The following is a 22030-nucleotide window of genomic DNA, read 5'->3' as shown; positions in this document are numbered from 1 at the left end:
TGAGAAAAAGTTGTGGGTGTCTACCTCTTCCCCACCCCCACCCCCCACCCCCCCCGCCGCGACTGTTCACTGGTGGTCAGTCCCTTGCTTGTATTTTCATTTTGCATTACGTTGGAACATGCAACTGTAGCCACCCAGAAGATCACAGACCACTTCATGTAGAGACAAATAGATTCCTCAACCTTAAATATAGGCAATTTTATGTTTCTCCTTTTCCATACATTTATCTCATTGTTAAAAATGTCCAAGATCACCATGGTGCCAAACTAACACCCAACAGGAAAGATGACTACAGAGGTTTCTCCCATCACAGAGCCAAGGGCACAGCAAACCTGTGCCAACCTCTCCTGACCAGCACATCCACCCTCGTCTGCTTATCCCCAGGGCCAAAGACCCAGCAGGGATCCTTCAGAGCACACCGCACAGAAAAAGGCCACAAAAGGTTTTAAATTCCCTGAATATCCTGTACTCTATTACAGCTCTAATTCTCATTTTTCTTTTACAAAATGTAAAATAAATGTTATTAAAATGAACTTGGAAAAATTATTACCGCGTTCTGCGTACTCAGTTCTCCTTAATTCCTGGACCTTGGTGATTTGCTTCAAGGAAGCTCCCAGATGTTTGCTCTGCGAGGCTGGAAAACCACTGGAGCCTGGGTCCTTGCTCAGCCACTGCCCCCACCAGCCTGCCTTGTTGCGCTAACTTACTGGTTTTTACTAACTCACCAAGTTTACTAATTAGGCTGGCAGAAAGTAACACAGCCAAACAATACGGTTGCAAAACTAATCTTATTTAAAGGCCTCCTTAAGAATAAATATTCAGTTATAAGATTACTGATTGAACCAATTGCTGTCATTAGAAGCACAGTACCACACCAGCTAGCATTATAATACTGATCTCCAGTATAATCAATTAACAGTGTGCCTTACAGGCACCAATATACATGTAGATTCAAGTTAGAAATAATTTAATCTTTTGTTTCCTAAATTCATTCCTGTTAATGTGAACATTGCCTTGCATCGGTTTTAGACAAGGAGAACATGGGAAGCTCATTAATTACCATGTTACTTTATAAGTCACACATGGATCAAGAAAAACACAGCTGCCTCCAGGGTCCGCAGGTTATGTTCTCTCCGAGATGTAGTTCTCTTTGAGAACAGTAAGTCATCTTTAATAAATGCCAGCACATGGGTGTTTTTAACTGAGAGGCTGAGATGGTTACAAAGCATGCTCCTCACTTGGGATTACCTACACATCAGATTACACTTTCTTGATATTTTCCCAGCCATTAACCTCTATGGCAATAGAGACGCTTATTTTTGACAGCAGAGCACTGCCTTTGGCCAACTGACCGGTTTTTCCTGTAAGTTAAACCCAGCTTCAGCACCCCACCTGCCCACTGTTTCGGCAGAGGATGTAGGTGTACTTGCACTGGAGTACACGCTGGGTTTAAAGCTCCTGCATGTGCTTTTCTTCCATTTTCTCTCATGCCTATCAAAAGCCTGGCTCCCTTGTTAGCACTTACAGAAACCCTCACACCTGTTTTGTCAGGTAGCTATGGCTATAGTGCCCTGGACCCAGCCAGAGGATGCCAGCCCAGCTGCAGAGCGGTCCCTGCCCCAAGGGCATCCCAACGCTCCATCCCGCCCAACGCTCCATCCCGCCCAGCGCCAGCTGGGTGAGTTGCTCATCAAGCTGGTGTTGACAAAGATAATCTAAAGCCAGCACCTATGAATCCTCTTCTCCACCGGCACAATAAATACGGATTTCATAAAAATGTTTTATGTAAGCCTTTTTCCTCAAGAGATGGTGATTAATAGAGAAAAATGGTTAGCTGAATCTCAGGTTTATTGTACGTGGACCAGGCATTTTCAAGCTTTCTTTCTCAAAAAGCTACTACATATTCTGTAGGAGAAATCACGCAGAAGTGTGTAGTTTACTGTGAATGATTGATAATAGGATGATTGCTCAGGCACTCAAAGCATGATATTTGATAGCCTATCATACAGTTATTCAAAAGGAAAGCAACAATTATCATGGCTTGACATGTTTATCATCACAGAGCTGAGCCAGTTATCAAAGTGGTAGAGCTTCCCAGCATTATAATATTCTATCTTGTCTAACACCCCTCACAAAGAGCTCACCTCCGCAGATGTAAATCAAAAGTCCTGCAATAGCTCCTTCCCAGATCGTCCCAGCATCTCTATTCAGGGAAGAACACATCTGGCATGTAATTCTGCTTTCCAGCACAGATAAAGAATGGCTTTTTTTGTAAGTGAGCATCTTAGAGGAGAGTCCGAAGGCAAACAGGCAAAATGGTTTTTGGGGAATCCTGTGGGAAGCACCACCGACTCCCTGCCCTATTGCAGCAATTAACTCTGCTGTCTGCCCTTATTTCAGAAACATCCTTTCTTGACAAAGTCCAAAAGACTTGTGCCTTTATTCCTGTGGGTCAGTTTGCTCATCAGACTCCCTAAACATGAAAACACTGCCGTACGCCCTTGGCAAGCATTTATCTGGGTGATTCTAATGACTGCTCAACAGGAACAATAATTACCGAGATACATTTCTCATAAAAACATTTCATCTGAAACCCAAAAATCGTAACTGCATACCTTCTGCGAAATCCAATCTCACTGTATCTTGCTGTGTTACACTTCAAGTAGCAAAAGGATGGAAAATGCACCCTGATTTAAATTTCTAACTTAATTGGTACATAGTATTTCCATATAGCCTGAAGTATTCGATTTCAACAATTACCCTAAAGACTTTAAATCAGACTTCCACAGCGAGTCAGGGATGCCATAGTACTTCCCCAGCTGCCGTATTCAGAAACTGGTTACACAAAGTAATGCCACAAAAATAGCGTTTTTTTCCAGTAAGCAACCACATCTAAGCCGATCAGAAAAAAATACAACTGTGGCTACATTTTCCTAGCATATTTTCTAATTATAAACAGCCACACTACCTACTTAAGTCTTAATCAAGTGTTACTACATGTCATACAGACACCTTTCACCGCCAACATCACAACCTGAGGTTCTGCTGCAAAAACCCAGTGCAACTGAGACCACGTTCATTTACAGCGATCACCAAGGTGACAGAGGATGCAGCTCAGTTCATCTACTGCCTGTAAATGCCACAGCGACATAAACATAGCAAACGGGCTTTTGAATTCAGTTTTAACACACAACTTCAGAGAACACCACTACACTGCACCAGGAAAATTAACTTTATTCCCAGTTTACAGTAATGCTGCCTGTATCCCCTGACTGTTTACCAAACCGCGCCAAAACGCACGCTCAGAAGCCTCTCTCTGTTGCAAAGCAAACATAAAAAGCTGCTCATTAGTGCTACCAGGAGTGACCTTACCTGGAAACGGTGAAGCCAAAACCGGAATTTTGATAGGGGAGAAGGTCAGCACGTGGCAGGGCTGGACGCTCGGCACCACCGAAGGTCCCTGGGGGGCTTCTGGCTCCACCGCCACCATCGCGGTGGTGGCTGCGGCGGCCAGTGCCAGGGTCTGATTGCCACCAACCGGCTTAAGGCTATTCTGGCAACCACCTGTGGAAAGGTGAGATGCAACAGGTTTTATTTTTAATTGGAAACCAGCAGATTTACGTAAGATGGTGCTTTCAGCATTCTGAATTTCAACGCAAGATGGAACAAAAGCCTGCAACGTTTCCCACCTGGCCTCCACTGTTTGCATGCCTCCCTTAGCGAGATGCTAGATTTTGAATATATTATACAATATATTTTCTTAGGACTCTCAAAGCCCCTTGCCTCATCATTATTCTTAAAGCCCTAGCTTGTGGTTGGTGCATTTTCAGATATTAAAACCTCATACATGTGAACATAGCATTATAACCTAGAGGGACAAGACAGTTGTGAGTCATATATAAACTGTGCAGAGTTATTAAATTTAAATGAAAAAAACTCAATAAAAAAGTCAAATATTTGAAGACATTGGTTGGCATTTTCTTCAGCTCCCACAGCTTCGTTATGATGCATGACCGCCCTTATTCTGATTTTTCCTGAATATAAGTTGGCTGATTTCAAATCTGAATGTTTTTGTCACTTGCTATATTAACTGTCCAATGTTACTGTTACCTGCCCAGCTGTTCTCCTGTATTATGCACACAAATACCCGAGTTTTACAAGTTTTACATACTAGTATCCTTCATCTTGAAAAAACACCACGCAGGAAACTTCCAATGGTTTCACACGGGAACACAGAGGTTCCCCAAATCAAGGCTCAAACACACTTCATACTATGTAATATTTACCTTTTAAGTCTAAGAAGCTTGCGGGGAAGACCTTCAGAGCTCAATCTTGGCTAAATATGTTAAATAAACAAGAAAATGAGTAGTAAAAATCTTAAGGAGAAAACCTAATTTGACAAACACCAGCTGTTACTCCCTCTACACTGAGCTATGTATTCAAAAATTAAGCAATCATTAGCTTATTATGTTGTTCAGCAAATGTTTTCAGTTCATGTGGAAATCCTTCAGGCACTAAAAGCCAACTGTAGCTCTGCAGAAAAAAAAATACAAAAAATCACTATTTGATCAGACTCCTCACTTCAGGCATTCTGTGAGTTTGTAGGATTTCTTTTTATACGTGCACCTCTGAAGAAAACAGGGAATCAGCCCATGACCAGCGCTTGGGAAGCATGACCTTGAGGGCATGGGGTGGGTGACAAGACAACCACAGCTGAGCAAGCTCAGTCAAGATCCTATTCCACCACACAGCTTCATTGCCCAGACGTCTCATTCAGGTTTATCTATCCTGCTCTGGCTTCAGACACCTGAGACGTTTTGACTCCAGATGCCAAGTGCTGTTTTGGTCTCGGTTAGTGTTGGGGAAAGAGCGGGTCAGTGGTTTTTGGAAAGGACCCTGCATTGGTTGCAGCTAATTGGGTCTCCTGAGGCTATACATTATACCAGCTTTTGGCATACATTATACCAACTTTCAGCAGTTTTGCTCCTGACTCTTTATAAACAATTATTTGCCAACAAAATAAGCTCTGCATTAGCAAAACATAAGTCAAATATTTTCAGTAAGCATCACAAAAAAATCCCTTCTATTATTTCTACTGTATTCATCAATGCCAAGAAGAATTCACTTAAAACACCTGCATATAAACTAATCAACAGGCACACAGGAAAAAAAAAATCACAAATATTAAAGTGTTGATCATTCATCCATGGATAGATGAAAATCAGATCATTCTGCCAGAGTCACAGTGGAAAGTAAAAAAAAATTCAAAAATAAATAATCAGTGTCCAACTAATCCAACTGTCTAATACAAATTTATTGTTTATGCACCCGAGGGCTAGAACAGACCATTAGGTTAGGTTAAACACCAGGTCCCCAAGAGCCTGCACTCATTCCTGATTTGAGCTGTCTGCAGTTGGGGAAAAAAACCACACACCATCTTCTGCAACTTATGAAAACTAATGTTGTCTAGAAAAATGACTTTTCTACTGGCTTCCTACAGGGTACATGAGCAGAAAGGTTGTTTACTTCTCATTTGATTCTTTTATTTTGGAGAAGATGCAATTTCCCCAAAGACCCCAGGAAAGCAGCGAAATAATGTAAGCCTTAGTTGCTTGGATAGCTGAAGTCTTCCACCAGCACAGATGAGTAATGCTCCTGAAGCAGGGCTTCCTTATTAAAGTTTCATCAATTCCCTTATTAAAGTTTCATCAGTCAGTCGAAAGAGAAGTTTTGGTGATTTCCCCACCTTTGATGAAGTTCTTTCTCCCTCTCTCCTACTAAATAATTCCATGAAGAAAGGACTACCCCTATAACTGTTAATACTTGAGAGGAGAGCACGGACAGGGTGTCTGGGGGTCATCAAGCCCATTCTCTTGATTTGCAGTCAACTGAACAATCATCTCAGCAGTTTATCAGCCTCTAACACAGCATATGATTTCCCAGCTGGAAGCTGGCCTGGGATGTGACTTGAGAGCTGGGGACTTTCACCCACGCTCAGTGTAGCTGGAGAGGCGTTCTTCTCAGAAACAAATCAGATTTTGCTGTAAGTACTTCCAAAAATTTCTTAAAGGGTTTCTTAGAATTGTCATTAATCACCCCACATTTACATGAATTTCAAGAGTTAAAAGTAGTAGTAGTAAAATACTATCATCAGTATAGCCTTCAGGGGAAAAAAATCCTGAATTTTTTTCCTAGCAATGGTGGTTTCCCCAAATCTGCTTTTGCCAAGTCATGCTATACCCTGAGGAGAAAGGTAATAGTTGGCTGCCGAAATAACAAACCCCATCTCAGTGTCCTTCCTCAGCCTTCCAGCTCTGCTCTTCTCAAGCAAACAGATTAGCGGGAAACATCCGAGATAGGCAGCATGGTTTGATGTGAAGCAATTAAAAGAGCAGAGAGCAGCTGAAGAAGCAATGAAGAGACTATTCCGAGAGAATTCACTGGTGGTGGGGAAAGCGGTGAAAGCACTGGGACAAGGCAGCAAAGCCATCACAAAGGATGATGTGCAATGGCCAAATATCTACCTGCTAACATCCGTGTGGAAAAGGGTCTAACAGGTGCAGAAGAGGAGCTGTTTCTGTTGTGCCTTCTCTTCTCGTCTAGCACAGCATCATGTACAAAAAGTTTGGGAACTGGACCCTGCTGAGACCCACCAGACGTGTCGCGTCCCACACAGAGCGTGCTCAGTGTCCTTTCCAAAATCCACCAAAGTCCTCTGCCCCCCCAGCCTGCGCCAGTGTTCTCTCTACACTCACATATGGCCTCTGCCACCAGACACAGCACACCACAACCTGTCTTTTGGTGACTGACATTCTGTAACACATTAAAAATTGAAACCACAAGATTTTCCTCCTTGAAGAAAAAACACCCAAAAGAACAGAAATTACTTTAACAAGACGAAAGTAAAGGCTACTAACGCTTATGAGATAGGAAGATCCACTCTCACCCAAAAAAAGTAATTCCAGACCTTCCCTTTCAGATAAAAAAAATTATCTGTATTGTGAAAACTTACTGTACAGACAGTGTAATGAATTTTAAATTGCACTTGATTATTATAGTCTTTCACTCTTTGTCTTCCGTTTTGCCTACAGGAAAACATTTTTACCAAAAGGTTATAAATATCGTTCCCAAAAGACCCACGTTAAAAAAAAATTAAAAAAAAAAAAAGAGAGAGGAAAAAATTTCAAGCAGGTTAAAGACCTTTTGAACCTTTAATCTTTCTCAGAGAAAAAAGGATTAATACACAGAAGTATAATATTCCTTGTAACTTTTTTTAATGAATCACTGGGTTTTGCTTAGCCTTTCAGCCCACAAGCTACTGCAAGTGCCCAAAGGCCCTGTAAGAGCTCTTCTGCATTAGGGGGTGCTCCTTCGGGTGAGGACCAAAGGACCCCAACACAGACACCGACCTGGCTGCCTCTTCTTTTTTGCCTGGAGTAGCCGAAAGACACAGTTATAACACAACTGGATTTTCACTGCAATGTGCTGATCTGTCTCTATCCAGGTGAACGCGCACCAAGCACGTGGAACTGCACAGCACTTGATTCCTATCAAAGCTTTCCAGCCACCAAACCTCCCGTTTCAGTGTCGTTGCCCATGCTAACGTAGGGTAGTTTAGCATGGGAAAGGGACACCAGAAACCAACGCTACTAGCAAAAAATCACACCAAGTAACTTGGAGCAGCTTTCTAAGCGATCAGAATTTTTTTCCATTTATATTTAAAGTAAAAAGTATTTTGAAGGGTTTCAATTTAAATGTATGTGCTGGGGGAGTCACATAAAATTAAACACTAATTAAAGTAAATAGAAGTTAAATGTTTTGACCTCAGAGTTAATAAAAGTCTGTAATGCTGAGGTCCTAAACCTCACCCACAGAACGATGTATACCATTCTCGCTTCTTTTTAAAGCCGTATGCAAGCTCCTTATTTTTAGCCATAAACAAGGGATCGCTAACACCCTGACTGACTGTATCCCTGGCCCTTCTGGGTTTCCCCCGCTGCCCTCCCTGGCCTCAGGCACTGCTCTTCAGCCAGCCAGGCTGCTGCCCAGCCCCTTGGTCACTGTGAGAGACCCTATCTCACACTGCCTGAAAGCTCCTGCAGGACTTAACATTGGTGAACAGATAAAGAGCCAACATCTGCCTGACACCAGTTCTTGGCCAGGGCAAGGAAAGATCACAGCGCTCTGAGCAGTGCGCCTAGACACGGGCAATCACCCCTACCTCCACGGTAATTGCATGTGCGCCACGGAGGAATGGGGTACATGCCATTGTCTGGGAAACACCCCCCTGAACACCCTATAAAAGACTGTGCCATCAAACATGAAGTGCCGATCCAGAGACCCCCAACAACAACGTAAACAGAGACGGGACGTCACTGGATCCATGGTGGTGACCACCTCTTGCAACTCTATCGCAACTGTGTTTCCCTCTCTTTCTTATTACTGTTTTCTTACCACAACACATGAATGTTTTGTTTATACAAGCCCACAATAAATTTTCTTGGTTAGTGGCATTTGACCTCATTTGTGTCTTAATCTCACTATGGGTACAACAAAGAATCTCCCCGGCTTGGGTCTTCCCAGACTGGAAAAGTTACGGAGCTTGCTGCACCCAAGCACTGCACAGTCCCAGCTGCTATCCAAAAAAATAATAATAATGAAAAAAAAAATTTAAAAGTCCATCATTTGTGATTACAAAGCCATTTCAGAAATGTTCACTGAATGTCAGCTGACACTGCCCAAATCAGCTGCAGCCTGGAACAGAGGGCTGGCGGGATAATGCAGCCAGAGCCAGCCGATGCCCGGCTGGCGTGGGACCTGTGCGTGGTGCAGGGTTGCGGCACCGCCCACCGGCCCAAAGTCTTGACAAGGGGTACACGTCTCACAGAGCAAATTCCCTCATTAGCTATCACTGCCAGATGGGTCGAGAGGAGGGAGCAATAATGAAGAGCTGCTGTGGCAGCCCCATCACACCTGCACCCCCGTATGCACCCCCAGCCTGGGGAGACAGAGATCACAACCCAGCCACCACAGCCAGCTTAGCTCTAAGGCAACAGCTGTCAGGAAGTACTTAACGCCGTTTCCAAAGACTTATGAAAAAACTCCATGATATCTGAAAAAGCTCCAAAAGAAAAAAAATTGAAATGGGAATTATTGTTTATTATCCCTTATTCCCTTTCCCTTCACCTGTAGAGTCTGTAAACTAAACTCTTTTAGATGACAGGTCTTTATTAGGCTGTTATCAGGATTAAAACTGACAACTGCCTTCTGATGGAGAGGGGGGAAAAAAAGGTAGTTGAAATAGGCTAAAATGACCGTTGTTGCTTAGAATCATAGAATTGTTTAGGTTGGAAAAGACCTTTAAGATCAGAGTCCAACTGTTAACCCAGCACTGCCAGGCCCACCACCAAGCCACGTCCCCGAGCGCCACATCTGCACGTCTTTTATATACCCCTCGGCATGGTGGCTCCACCACTCCTCTGGACAGCCTGCTCCTCCTCGAAGAGGAACGTTACAAGCAGGAATACCATAACCACAGCCACAACCATACCAAGAGCTGGGCGGAGACCAGTGGTTTCTGCCTAAACCTCCCTCGCCCTCCCAGCCCCACTGCTGCGGGGAGGCTCCGTGGCCACCAGCCTCCACGGAGGGAGGTTCTGCTCTCACCACCTTCTCTTGACCAACAGCGGTGGTGATCCCAAAGGCCTTTTCCAACCCAAACAGTTCCATGATTCTACGCAGCAACAGTCATTTTAGCCTATTTCAACTACCTCCTTTCATTTTTTCCCTCTCCATCAGAAGGCAGTTGTCAGTTTTAATCCTGATAACAGCCTAATAAAGACCTGTCATCTAAAAGACTTTAGCTTACAGACTCTGCAGGTGAAGGGAAAGGGAATAAGGGATAATAGACAATAATTCCCATTTAATTTTTTTTTTTCAGAGAAGCAGTCTTGGCCAGCTAATCTATTAAAACATAAGGTTAAAAAAAAAAACCCACAAAAAATAAACAAAAAAAAAACCCCAAACAAACAAACAAAAAACCCAACCAAAACCGAACCAAAACAATAACATAAAAAAAAAGCAAACAAACAAACAAAAAAAAACCACAATGTGGCAAACCCTGACAACTTACAGAAGAAAACAAGCCTTTTCTGCAGGAACTGTTCCTCCCCTTTGGAGTGGCAGGGGCCTGGGCAGAGCTGTGCCCACAACCAGCATGGGAACCCCCCAGGGACAGCGACCCCAGGCCCAGGTATGGCAGGACACCAAGAGAAAAATCATTTTCTGAAACTTATTTCAGCTGTCAGTTACAGATCTAGTATTTTTGAAAAGCCTACACACTGGATCATTTCTAGAGCTGATAAAAATCATCACATACATAAAAAAATGATAGCTAGGGTTAAAAGGCTACAGATTTTAAAAATGTTACACTTGAAGACACGAGTATTTTAATAATATAGTTATTTATACTACATATAGATACGTGTAAATTTACTGGCCTCAGTACATCCAAGGAGATACTGGCTGGATTTGGATTTTCCTATCTCAAGGGGGCTGCTGCCGGCTCCCTCTGAGCAGCCAAGCAGGGGTTTAATTCAACCTTAAAGGCTGAATTCTCAACTTTCTGAATAAATCTCCCGTCACACTGGTAGATGATCAGATGCAAGGTACCAAGTGGAAAGAGGTATTAAAAAAAGGGCAAGGTCAGGGCCAAGCTTCATATCTATAGACATTCGGTAAATATTAGGATTTGATTTTTTTCTGTTATTAGATAACTACCCAGAAATGGATAGCAGCTAGGAAGATAAGTTACTTTTATTATTGTTTTATTCATCAACAGGATTAGAAGGCTGTTTACTACAAGCCCTTGGGATCAAGCAGTAGCTACTCTCCTTGCTTGCTCCACGCAGCCCTTTGCCATTTAAAAGCTATTTTCTGGCGCCACCAAGTCAATAGGGCCGATCCTCTTTGGCAGGCTGAGATGCCATTTCAGTTGGGTGCTTTCCATAGAATAAATGTATCTCTGGAAAAACCCACACAAACTACCAATAAAAATAAGTTTCCTTTTCAGAAACAATGAAACCTTTTTTTTTTTTTTCAGCATCTGTTTCAGTGGGCTTGGTGGTGCCTCCCACCCGAAAGCCAGAGGGCCAGTCAGTTTGCCAGGCTAGGCAGTGCTGCGGTGGGAAGCTGGCAAGCCTCCACCAGTGATAAATGACCAGAGACTTGGCTCCAGCAGAAAAACTCACGGAGATGCTTACAAAAGGAGGAGGAAATTGAAAGCGTTACTTAAACTGAGCCTGCCCCTACATAACACCATGCTGTCTGAGCATCTAATGCAGGGTATCGCTGATGCCAGGCATTGGGGGAGACTCGCTTGGCCAGCACTAGCCAGGCTCAGGACACCGCTCCAGGTCAGGAAAAAAATACTACTTTCACCCTCAGCAAAGCACATCCTTGAAATGATGGGCTCGAGCTTTGAAGATGGTTGCTTCTTGGTTAAGCCTCTCCTGACACTTCTTACACTATCCAAACCCCATTGCACAGCAATTCCTAAGTGCCCCAGCCTGCCAGGGCGAGCCCACTCCTGCATGGAGCAGCTGCACCAAGGTGTCGGTGCTCTCCCTCCGGTGCCCAACAGCCGCCTGGAATTTAACTCCTATTCCTGCCTGCATGCAATGCCCTCCCATGCAATGCCCCCTGCCCCGTGCAATGCCCATGCACGTCTTAGGGCTTGCCATCAAGCATGATTTTAACAGGAGCTTCTGATGCCTCTTGCAAGGAACTTTGTCTTTTCATCAAGCCCAAATACTTGGAAGACCTATAGCACGTTAATTTATAGCAGCAGTACTGATACTTGCAGAAGGCAGATGACCAAGAACCTGCTGGCCCTGCTACCTAAATTGCACATGGTCTGAAATGTCAGCAGCTGAGCAACCGAAGCATTTCTCAATCAATAAAATGAAGCAATGGATTGACTTAAATAGCATATTTATCCCAATGCAAAGGAAAACATATCGATATCCCTATCTTCTGTAGCCCAAAGGGAGGAAAAAAAGCTTATTGCCTCTTCCATTTTGTAAACTCCAGCTGTTGCAGGGGTCTGCCAGTAACAGCACCACTAGCAGCTAACTTTTTTGCTCATATGTGATAAATAAATATACCTGGCTTTTCACAAATACAAACAGCCTCTGCAAATCACTGAGAGAGGTAGATTTCTTTATAACGAGGTCTTGGGGCCAGGTAGGACAATATTATGAAAGGGTCAGAACTAAAAGCCTTTCCCATAAACACACTGCACGTAGTTTTATTTCTAAAACTTCAGTGAAAAAAAAGAAATCTTCACAGGCTAAACCTTGCACTTGATTTGGGCAGGTAACAGAAAAAGCACCAAAAAACCCACAAAATTAATAAGCAAACCAGAAACTTAGCAAAGGCTGCAATTAAAGTCAAGCATTCCCACAGACTTAATAACCTGTTCATCTCTGCAGCGCCTGAATTCCCCACAAATAGATGGTTTTCATGGCATTTCAGGGATATTCAGGTTCCTGCAGTGCTATTCTTGTCTTACAAAAAGGGAGCCCTAGCACATGCACATCAAATATTAAAGAATCCAATTTGAGAGGACCAAAGCCTGACTACTTCTATATACACATGTGCTTCAAATAAAAAGCCTGTGTGTAGGAAATACAGAGTCAGAGGTCCTGTGTCATGTTTTTTAAATATCTTAAACCTAAGAAAATGGAACCCAAACTTAATACAAAAGAAACCACATTTCTTGATAGATTTGCAGTGCCTGAAATTTAAACTGGCGTTACCTACAAAACTGTATCTGTACATGTATGTGTACATGCATATACATTCTAATACTGATACTTGCTATGAAAAATATTGTCTCAGTTCTGTAAAGATTAGTGGGATTAAAAGAAAGAAAAGGACACTAACAGGAAGGATGAAAATTTTAATCTACATAAGATTGCTAATTCTAAAGCAATTTGGTGAAAGAATATACAAGAACTCTTTATTCTGGCATTTCTGATTCCAGCACCAATGGATGACAGAGCAAAGGGATTGCTATTGAGCAAAGAGACACTGTGGAAATGTAGAGGCAGCAATAAAGCTTTGACTTAACAGAAAGTATTTTCTATTGAAAAATCTTTAAAAAAAAAAAAAAAAAGAAAAAAGAAAGAAAAAGAAAGAAAAAAAAAAAAGAAGTCTGATTTAGAGAAGACTATTTCTCTTCAAGGAAACGAACGCCATAAACCACTGAAAGTCTCCATTCCACGTTAGTCTGCCTTGGTTACAAATGGAAAAGACACCCTGAGTGTTCTGTTAAAGATGAAAGCCATTAAAAGGCTTTCACCTCTTCAGCATCTCCTGCCAGCACTCACGGCTCCAGCAAGGCTCCCTGAAGGAGCCCTCTGGAAATGCCATGCGTTTGCCGTAACGCATTCTGCTGCATACACCTTTGCGGCTGTTACTGAAGACATCCATAGTGCCAGGGCCAACACAACACTCAAGATCAGTAAGAAAATGCAATTTATGTGGAAATGGGCCTTAAAAAAAATATAACCCATTTGAGGACTGCCAAACATTTTGAAATGGAAATGGATGTAGAAGTGCAGAGGGGAGCATCCAGGATGCAAGGACTCATGCAAGGACCCGGCTGAAGATCCTGTATTACAAACACTCCACTGTCAAGGTTATGCAAGCCTCCAAACTGCTGCTGAGCAACTGCCCACCACTTTCACCCCTGGAAGCTCCTGAGGGTATTTATTCAGTAAGCCATCAGCAAGATTTACAGAGGCAACCTTCGCTTCTAGGCGCTCGCAGCACTGGTTGCGGCTGGGAGCTGGCTCAGGTGTGTGGTTCAGTCCTTACCGCAGACTGAGGGTCTCCCTGCGGAATGCCTGGCTCTGTGTGCCGATGATCTGCTCAGAGTATGATGCCCTGAAACGAGCTGCAGACTATTACGGTCTTCTGTAAGAAGCACGTCGATGACCAGTATATTACTGGTTCCACTGGAGTGCCCACAGACTGTTCGGTTTAGCATCACACTGGAGTTTCCTGGAGAGCCAGCAAGCTTTCAGTCCCTGCCAATGCAGGAGCCTGTGTGATACAGGACTGTGCACACGACTTCAGGAGACATTGACTCGCTAACCTTGCATTGCACAGTCACCCTCCAGCAAGCAGAAGGCAAACATGGATCTCAGGGGCTATAACCTGCAAGCCAACATCTCACTCAACTTCACAGAACCAATGAATTTTTAACCTTGATGGGGATGCTTCCTTCACTCCCCTCATCACCCAGCCACTGCCGGAGCAGCAGCCTGCTGCGGGCTCTGCTCAGCAGCTTGTGAAGCACTTCTGGAGAGCTTCACTTCGTGAAGAGATGACAGCACTTCTATCTGTAACCCCTGCCCCCTCCCTCACACAGGGCTGGATGAGAGGCTTGTTCTCCAGCTTTTCCTGAGAACTGATGGATGAAGCGGCTCAGCCACTATCACACCAGTGAAGTTCCCACTGATGGGAAGAGGGGAAACACAACTCCCAGTTTTAAAAAGGGATAAAAGAAAGACCCAGGGAACTACAGGCCAGTCAGTCTCACCTCTGTGCCCAGCAAGATCGGGAAGCAGATCCTCCTGGAAACTGTGCTAGGGCACATGGAAAATAAGGGGGTCATTGGTGACAGCCAACAGCGCTTCGCTAACAGAAAATCGTGCCTGACAAATCTGGTGGCCTTCTACGATCAGCACCGGTGGGTGAGGGAAGAGCGACTGATGTCATCTGCCTGGACTTGTGCAAAGCATTTGACATTGTCCCACATGACATCCTCGTCTCTAAACTGGAGAGACATGGGCTGATGGATGGACCGCTGGGTGGAAAAGGAATTGCCTGGATGGTGGCACTCAAAGAGTTGTTCTCAACGACTCAATGTCCAAGTGCAGACCGGTGATGAGTGGCATTCCTCAGGGCTCCGTACTGGGATTGGCACTGTTTAATACCTTTGTTGGTGACAGGGATAGTGGGATCGAGCGCACCCTCAGCAAATTTGCCGATGACACCAAGCTGTGTGGTGGGTCAACACGCTGGAGGGAAGGGATGCCATCCAGGGGGACCTGGACAGGTGTGAGAGGTGGGCTCGTGTGAACCTCACAAAGTTCCACATGGCCAAGTGCAAGGTCCTGCACGTGGGTCAGGGCAACCCCAAGCACAAATGCAGGCTGGGAAGAGAATGGATTGAGATCAGCCCTGAGGGGAAACGACTTGGGGGTGTTGGTGACAAGAAGCTCAACATGACCCAGCAATGTCTCCAGAGGAGGCCACGGAGGTGGTCAGGGGGCTGGAGCCCCTCTGCTATGGCGCCGGGCTGGGAGAGCTGGGGCTGCTCAGCCTGGGGAGGAGAAGGCTCCGGGGAGACCTTAGAGCAGCTCCCAGCACCTACAGGGGCCGGCAAGAAGCTGGAGAGGGGCTTTGTAGGTGGGCACGTGGTGACAGGCCAAGGGGGAATGGCCTTAAGCTGGGAGAGGGGAGATGCAGATGAGCTGTGAGGCAGAAATTGTTCCCCGTGAGGGCGGCGAGGCGCTGGCCCAGGCTGCCCAGAGCAGCTGTGGGTGCCCCATCCCTGGCAGTGCTCAAGGCCAGGCTGGATGGGGCTGGGGGCAGCCTGGGCTGGGGGGAGGGGGCCCTGCACAGGGCACGGGGTGGGACTGGGTGGGCTTCAAGGTCCCTTCCCACCCAAACCATTCTGTGAGTCTATAAAAACCTTCTCAAAAATACCAATAAGAACACACCCTTTGCAAGGAACCACTGTCAGCAATTCTCTTGAGAGCCAGGAATGCCGAAGCACAAAAACATGCCTTCAGACATTTAAAACAGCATCAATAAAAGTCAAAGCACAGAACATCATGTACCAGACAGCTACAGCTTTCATCAAATGGGTGCCACCAAGGGGTCTTGCCATTGCCCCCTCACCCCATGCTCAGCAGCCACCAACCACACAGGGATGTGCAGAATACACAGATGCCATACGGGCACACCTGACCCGGGACAAAACCAGCCCTGACTTCACCCACACAGCAGAGTGTACAATACAGGAGACAAAAATATTAATCTTTTCTCTGTAAAAATATCTAGACGCTGCCTTCCTCACAAAAAATGCAGTATCCAGTAGACATAAAACAAGCTATCATTCTGAGGTGCGAAAATAAAATGTCACTACTTGCTTTAGGTACACAAAATGGTAAGTACATAAATTCATGTTTCACAATATGCGAGAGAATAATAGCTGGTTCCTTTTCTTACAGAAAATAACACCTTCTAGTAGCTGGAGCTCACAGCTGTTAAACTATGTGCATTGCCATTCACCAAACTCCAGTGCCTCATTCCTTTATCTTTGTAACATTGCTGATACATTGAGAAAACAATTATATCATTACTGATAACTGTGGAAGGCAAACCTGCCATTAAGACAGGCTTTCAAAATGAACGCAGCCACGTGGCCTGCAAAAAGCTTATTAACTTCTCAGTTTCAAACCACTTAACTAAGCAATTTGCTCTTAGTATTTTTATTACTCTTCATATTAAGTGTAAAGATTATATAGGACATACTTCAAGCACTACCGTAACGCTTCCGATTACGGCTGTAGGGCACCAGTGTCGCCACCCTGCAGTAACGCCATCACCATGCACCCTTCCCTGCACCAGCTCTAGAGCTCACACACGGCCTGGGATGTTACTGGATCACAGCATCGGGCACATTAGTCAGAAATATGATTTCAATAGGGATGGGAAGATTTAGAAAGACGGTTGGGGGCCTTCATGCTCTCCCCTGCACCTCTCCCACCCAAAGGGGAGTTCAGGGGGGTTCTGAAGAGGTGGCAGCCAATGCTGCTGGGGGAAGGGTTGGATCCACCTGAAGGTCTCCTGAGACAACATGCTTGTGTGGGCGTATATTGTCCTGGAGGCAGAAAATCTTTTCTCTGTGCTGCTTACAGACCACAGATGTGACACCAGGCTGGGAATGCCCTTGTTCTGCCAGGCATGCTTCCCTAACCCACTGCCAGGTACACTCTTGCTTTACATCTGAAGTACTGTGCTATAAAATATTTTTTTAAAGATTGCAATATTGGAAAAATATTTTAAATATTTCAGCGTTTCGCACAAATACATAAATAAACAATGGGCTGTTGCTCCCTTGCACAGTACACCTCCTTCATCATTATGCCTGTCCTTGAAAATATGCTTGGAACAGTGCCTCCTGCCTGGGAGCACAGCTCGGCTATTCCCCGTGGCACCCCAGGAGGAATGCATCGATGTAACGGGGTTTCGCCCGTGGCACTCTCGTTTCCGAGAGCTGCTGAGTAGCACTTCAGTTGAGCGTCGGGTGATTCTGGCAGGAGGAGAAGGCAGCTTACTGCAACGGCTTGCTAAAACATCAAAATATGGAACCAATTCGAGTGGTTCAACATGTTTCAATACAGAACAATATTCACTGCTAATTAATCAGTCTGGCAAATGAAGCCAAAAAGTAAAGATCTCTTCCAGCACACTCTAACTGAATCTCCGCATTACCAGCAAAATGAAAGAAAACTTCCAGTGTGCTACACAGTTGCAAAATAAGAACTACTTTACAGGGCAAAGGCAAGGTAAGAGGGGCTCTGCTGTCAATCGAAGGGACGTTATTGCCATCTAAGAAAGAAACAACTGACAGCAAGCCATTAACGATATCCTAACTCTGAATTCAAGAATGTATGTTAGGGTTTTAAACATCAGTAGCATTCTACTTCTTAACCTTTTCTATGAAACAACTGCTATTTTAAAATACCATCGTAGCACCAAAATAGAGATATTCCACTTTATGGCAATGTATTTTCTGTTCTTTCCCAAATATAAAGCTTAGCTCTTTTGTTAACAGCTGTGACATACCTGAGTTATGCAGATTAATGGAATTTATTTCACAAATACTGCTGCACATAACTGAGGCTTAATGAGATGATGGATCAATTGCTCTTCTCTACTGACAGCTGTCTACACAGACCACACCAAACACTTGGAAGCAGCAGCCACTGGGAGAGTCATACATGAACTGTGTCAGCAATTTCTTGTTTGAAAACAAACCAAGTACGCTGGGAGTGGCTGGCCCCATCATTCCAGAAGTTGACAACCAGTTATGGAATAATCAGTTACAATCTTCTATAACTACACATGGTCTTTTCTTTCTTTAAAAATAATTTAGAGGATGAAATGCACTTTGCCATCAAGGTTCAGATCAAGGGAGAGATTTTCAGCTGAATGGAATGAAACCCTTACTTTAGAGGAGAGGATGGCTCACGCATCTCTGGGAGATGCATTTAAAAAAAAAAAAAACAACAAAAAAAACCCAAAAATCAGGTAAATGCTTATTATTTATGTCCTACTGACCTGGTATCAGGTGAGGTGCCAACACTACTGTGGGAAGAGGCCTGGAGGCAGCAGCTGGCCTGGCTATAGCCATAGCTACTTGATTTGTCATTAGCAGAGGTTTCTCATTTCCCTGGAAAAGCCTTGATTCCTCAGGATGTATCCATGCTGAATCCAGAGCAAATGCATTATTCAAGTATATCTGTCCAACACAAATAAATAAAAGAATGTTAAGTTTTGAGATATAAAATTCAGAAATAAAAGTGAAAATAAAGTATCTTTAACTCAATATTATAGCGCAGGCAGTGTCTCAAGTTGGGGACGAACATGCAAAAATAGATTGATTTCTGCTCCATCAGTCTTATAGACGGAGTTTAGCTGAGCATCTAAAAATGAACTGGCTTTTAACATGACGAACCAGCTGATGCAGCATCACAAAAAATGAAAAGAATCAGCTGAAGACAATCGTGTCCCAGACACAGCTACTCTGGAGCATCTGCAATTTAGAGACCTGGGTCACCTTCTGAACAGGAGACATGGGGGTGAGGGAGGGAAATGGGATAAAGTCACAAAGCCACATTTCAATTATGCAGCCAGGTGAATATACAGATGTAGGGAACTGTGGGCGGGATGAGGACACAGGACCACTAGTGACACCCGGGCACCAGGGACGTGGCAGCGCGCAGGGGGACAGTGAAAGTACCAAGAAGAAAGGGAAAATGGAAAAATCTGATCATCACATCCCATAGCAAGATTAAAACATTCTACTCAGCGTAATAAAGATTTAATATTAAGACATTTTTGTCTTTTTAAAACTTCAGAAAAGTGAGGATGCATAACCACTGAAGTAGCCTCCTCCATCAGCCATCCCTTACATTCCAGCTACTGACCTTTCACATGCCTTCGCAATTCACAAACCCCTAAAATTTTTCAGCTTATATACTTTAGCCTTAAAAATACTTAAACATGCCAAGATCAGACTTACTTTGCAGTTCGGTAGCCTTTTATCGATCCAGTTTTTCCCAGCGTGAGGAGGAATTGTAGATGTGTACACAGGTGGAAAAACAGGAACGAATTCCACATTCGAAGGTGAAAATCCTATGACTGGAGAATGAGCTCCAAATATCCACTTAGGGGAAGAAAGTGGGAAGAAAAGTTAACAGAAGGATTTCACCCTGAGTAAACTGATGCTCTTCATGATTTCCTAATTACATAAAAGATAAGTACAGATAATTTCAAACGTGTATCCTCAGTCCAGCGACCATTTGTGTTTCTTTAGGCATTATACAGCGAGCGACACGTGGCACTGACATTATAAACTGCTTTAGAGAGCCAGGAATCAGTAGCCTGGCAGTGAAGCAGTACTTGGCTAATGGCTGCTAGTCGCCAGGGAAGCTTGGGTTTTTCTCTGCTCAGACGCATCTCACATACAAAACAAAAACATCACTAGAAAGTGTTTTTAAAATCCGTCTCGAGGCAAATGAGAACCAAAGGAAATGTCGGAAACGTTATTTTATCTTAACTTAAATCCGTTTGGCAAATGGGTTCCCACAGTAAAACCACCTCTGCAGTTTATTTAAGTGGTCTCACACTGGAGAATAATTGATGTTACTGTTTCATTAGACCCAGCACTACCTATTTTCTCCCTCCCACTCACTCTGCTCCCAAACCACAAGAGACGCTCGTGTTCGAAAAAGCTGGAAATCATCACATGAAATCGAGCAGATACTACAGCGCTCACCTCTCTGCTTTATTTTCACTTCTGTCTAGTAAAAAATACAGACACAAGGCAAAACTACGAGTACAGCTTCCGATCGCTCCGCTCTGACTGGACAAACACTCCAGCAAGCCGCTTTACTGTTTCAAGCAGCCTTGCGACAGCAATTAATAATTGAAATATTCATCGGGAAAAGCTCTGATGAGACAGATCGGTTCAACTGACGTGACTTAAAACTTTAGCCTTTAGGAATATTGAAGAAAAAAAAAAAGAAAAGAAAAAAAAAAAAACACCCGACTGTACGGGCTCTGCTGGAGTGTTTCGGGGCTCTCCCTGCAGAAGACGCATCCTGCCGCCGGCGTGTGCCGGGTGCCGGGAGAGCCTCGCCGGAGGGACCCGGGACCCTCTCCCAGCCCTGCCCGCCCCGGGGGAAGCCTCACGGCCGGTGTTAGAAGCCGGGGGAAGCGCTGCGCCCCCCCGCACGCCGTACCGCTGCGGCGGCTGCCCGGCGGGGAGCGGAGCCGCGCACCGTGCCCGCAGCGCTCGGTGGGGCACAGCCCGGGGAGGGGGGGCGGCCCGGAGAGGGGGCGGGGAGCACGGACCGGGGCGGGGGGGAGCACGGACCGGGGCGCAACCGCGGCCCCGCAGGGTCCCGTCCCACCGGACCCACTCCCCCGGGCGCAGCCCCACCAGCGCCGGGCCGCCCGGAGGCTCCCTGCCCGGGGCTGGCGGTGGGCTCCGGATCGCGGAACCGGGGAACTCCCCGCCCGCCACCGCGCCCTGCCGAGACCCCCGGCCCAGCCCGCGCCGCCCGTACCTGCCCGTGGAGCAGCGCGGCCCCGTGCTGGTCGGCGGCGGCGAGCAGCGGCAGGAGCGGTTCGCAGGGGACGCGCCAGCCCGGGGCGGCCCGCAGCAGCGCGGCAGGGGGTGGCGCGGGCGGCGGCGCCGGCAGCAGCAGCGGAGGCGGCGGCGGCGGCGGCGGAGCGGGGGGAGCCCCGGTGGCAGCGGCGGCGGCACCGACCCTGACCAGCCCCGCGGCGGCCGGGACCACCCAGGCCCAGGGGGGAGCCGGGGGCTCGGCGGGGGCCCAGAGCAGGGGCGGCGGCCGCTTGGCTGCGGGAGCCGGCAGCATCCTACATGGCACGGGGCGCGGCGGAGCCCGGCCGCCCCAGCTCCGCACCGGCGCCGCCGCCGAGTGAAACTCCAGTTCGCGGCGGGGCGCCGCCGGCAAGCTCCGCCCGCCCGGGGGGGGCAGCGGGCGGGGAGCGGGGCGGGGGCCGCGCTGGGGCCGCCCCGGGGGGGGGGAGGCACCCCGTAACCGGCCCGGCCGCCCCCCCCCGCCGGAGGTAGGGATGCTTTAGTGTGGGGGTGCACCCGGTAACCGGCCCGCCGGCTCCCCGAATGAGGTAAGGATGCTTATGGGGGGGTGCACCCGGTAACCGGCCTGGCCGACCCCCCGAATGAGGTAAGGATGCTTATGGGGGGGTGTACCCGGTAACCGGCCTTGCCGACCCCCCGAATGAGGTAAGGATGCTTATGGGGGCGTGCACCCGTTAACCGGCCCGCCGGCCCCCCGAATGAGGTAAGGATGCTTATGGGGGCGTGCACCCGTTAACCGGCCCGCCGGCTCCAAGAATGAGATAAGGATGCTTTTGGGGGGGTGCACCCGTTAACCGGCCCGGCCGGCCTCCGGGGCCAGCCCGCCCCACAGGCACACCCCCCTCGGGAGGCAGAGCTGCTTAAGGGCGGGGGGGCGGGGGGCGCTCTTTCAGGCGTCATACCGCGTCGAGGTTTTTCAGCAGCGCCTGGAAGAAAGGGCTCTTCTGCCGGTGGGTGAGTCACGGCTCCCCCCCGGGGTCTGGGAGCTTTGGGGAGGTGGCGGGGGACCAGGCGCTGAGGAGATGCGCGGTG

The 22030-nt window shown here is 46.4% G+C and overlaps 1 protein-coding gene across 2 annotated transcripts in view; it reads right to left on the bottom strand.

Annotated features, from left to right (window-relative positions):
- Positions 1 to 21617, bottom strand: part of TCERG1L (transcription elongation regulator 1 like) — a 160046-nt gene extending 138429 nt beyond the window's left edge. For both annotated transcript variants that reach the window (XM_080403427.1, XM_080403428.1), the window contains exons 1-4: positions 20937 to 21617; positions 19388 to 19531; positions 18424 to 18604; positions 3373 to 3564 (exon numbers count right to left, since the gene is read on the bottom strand). In XM_080403427.1, the coding sequence (XP_080259553.1) occupies positions 3373 to 3564; positions 18424 to 18604; positions 19388 to 19531; positions 20937 to 21251 (832 nt within the window). In that variant the 5' untranslated portion in view covers positions 21252 to 21617. The remainder of the gene's footprint in view (positions 1 to 3372; positions 3565 to 18423; positions 18605 to 19387; positions 19532 to 20936) is intronic.
- Between the last annotated feature and the right edge of the window lie 413 nt (positions 21618 to 22030).

The sequence above is a fragment of the Falco punctatus genome, assembly GCF_963210335.1.
Source record: "Falco punctatus genome assembly, chromosome: 9".
Lineage (NCBI taxonomy): Eukaryota > Metazoa > Chordata > Aves > Falconiformes > Falconidae > Falco > Falco punctatus.
The sequence above is the reverse complement of the archived record's forward strand: the minus strand, read 5'-3'. Positions and strand labels throughout refer to the sequence as shown.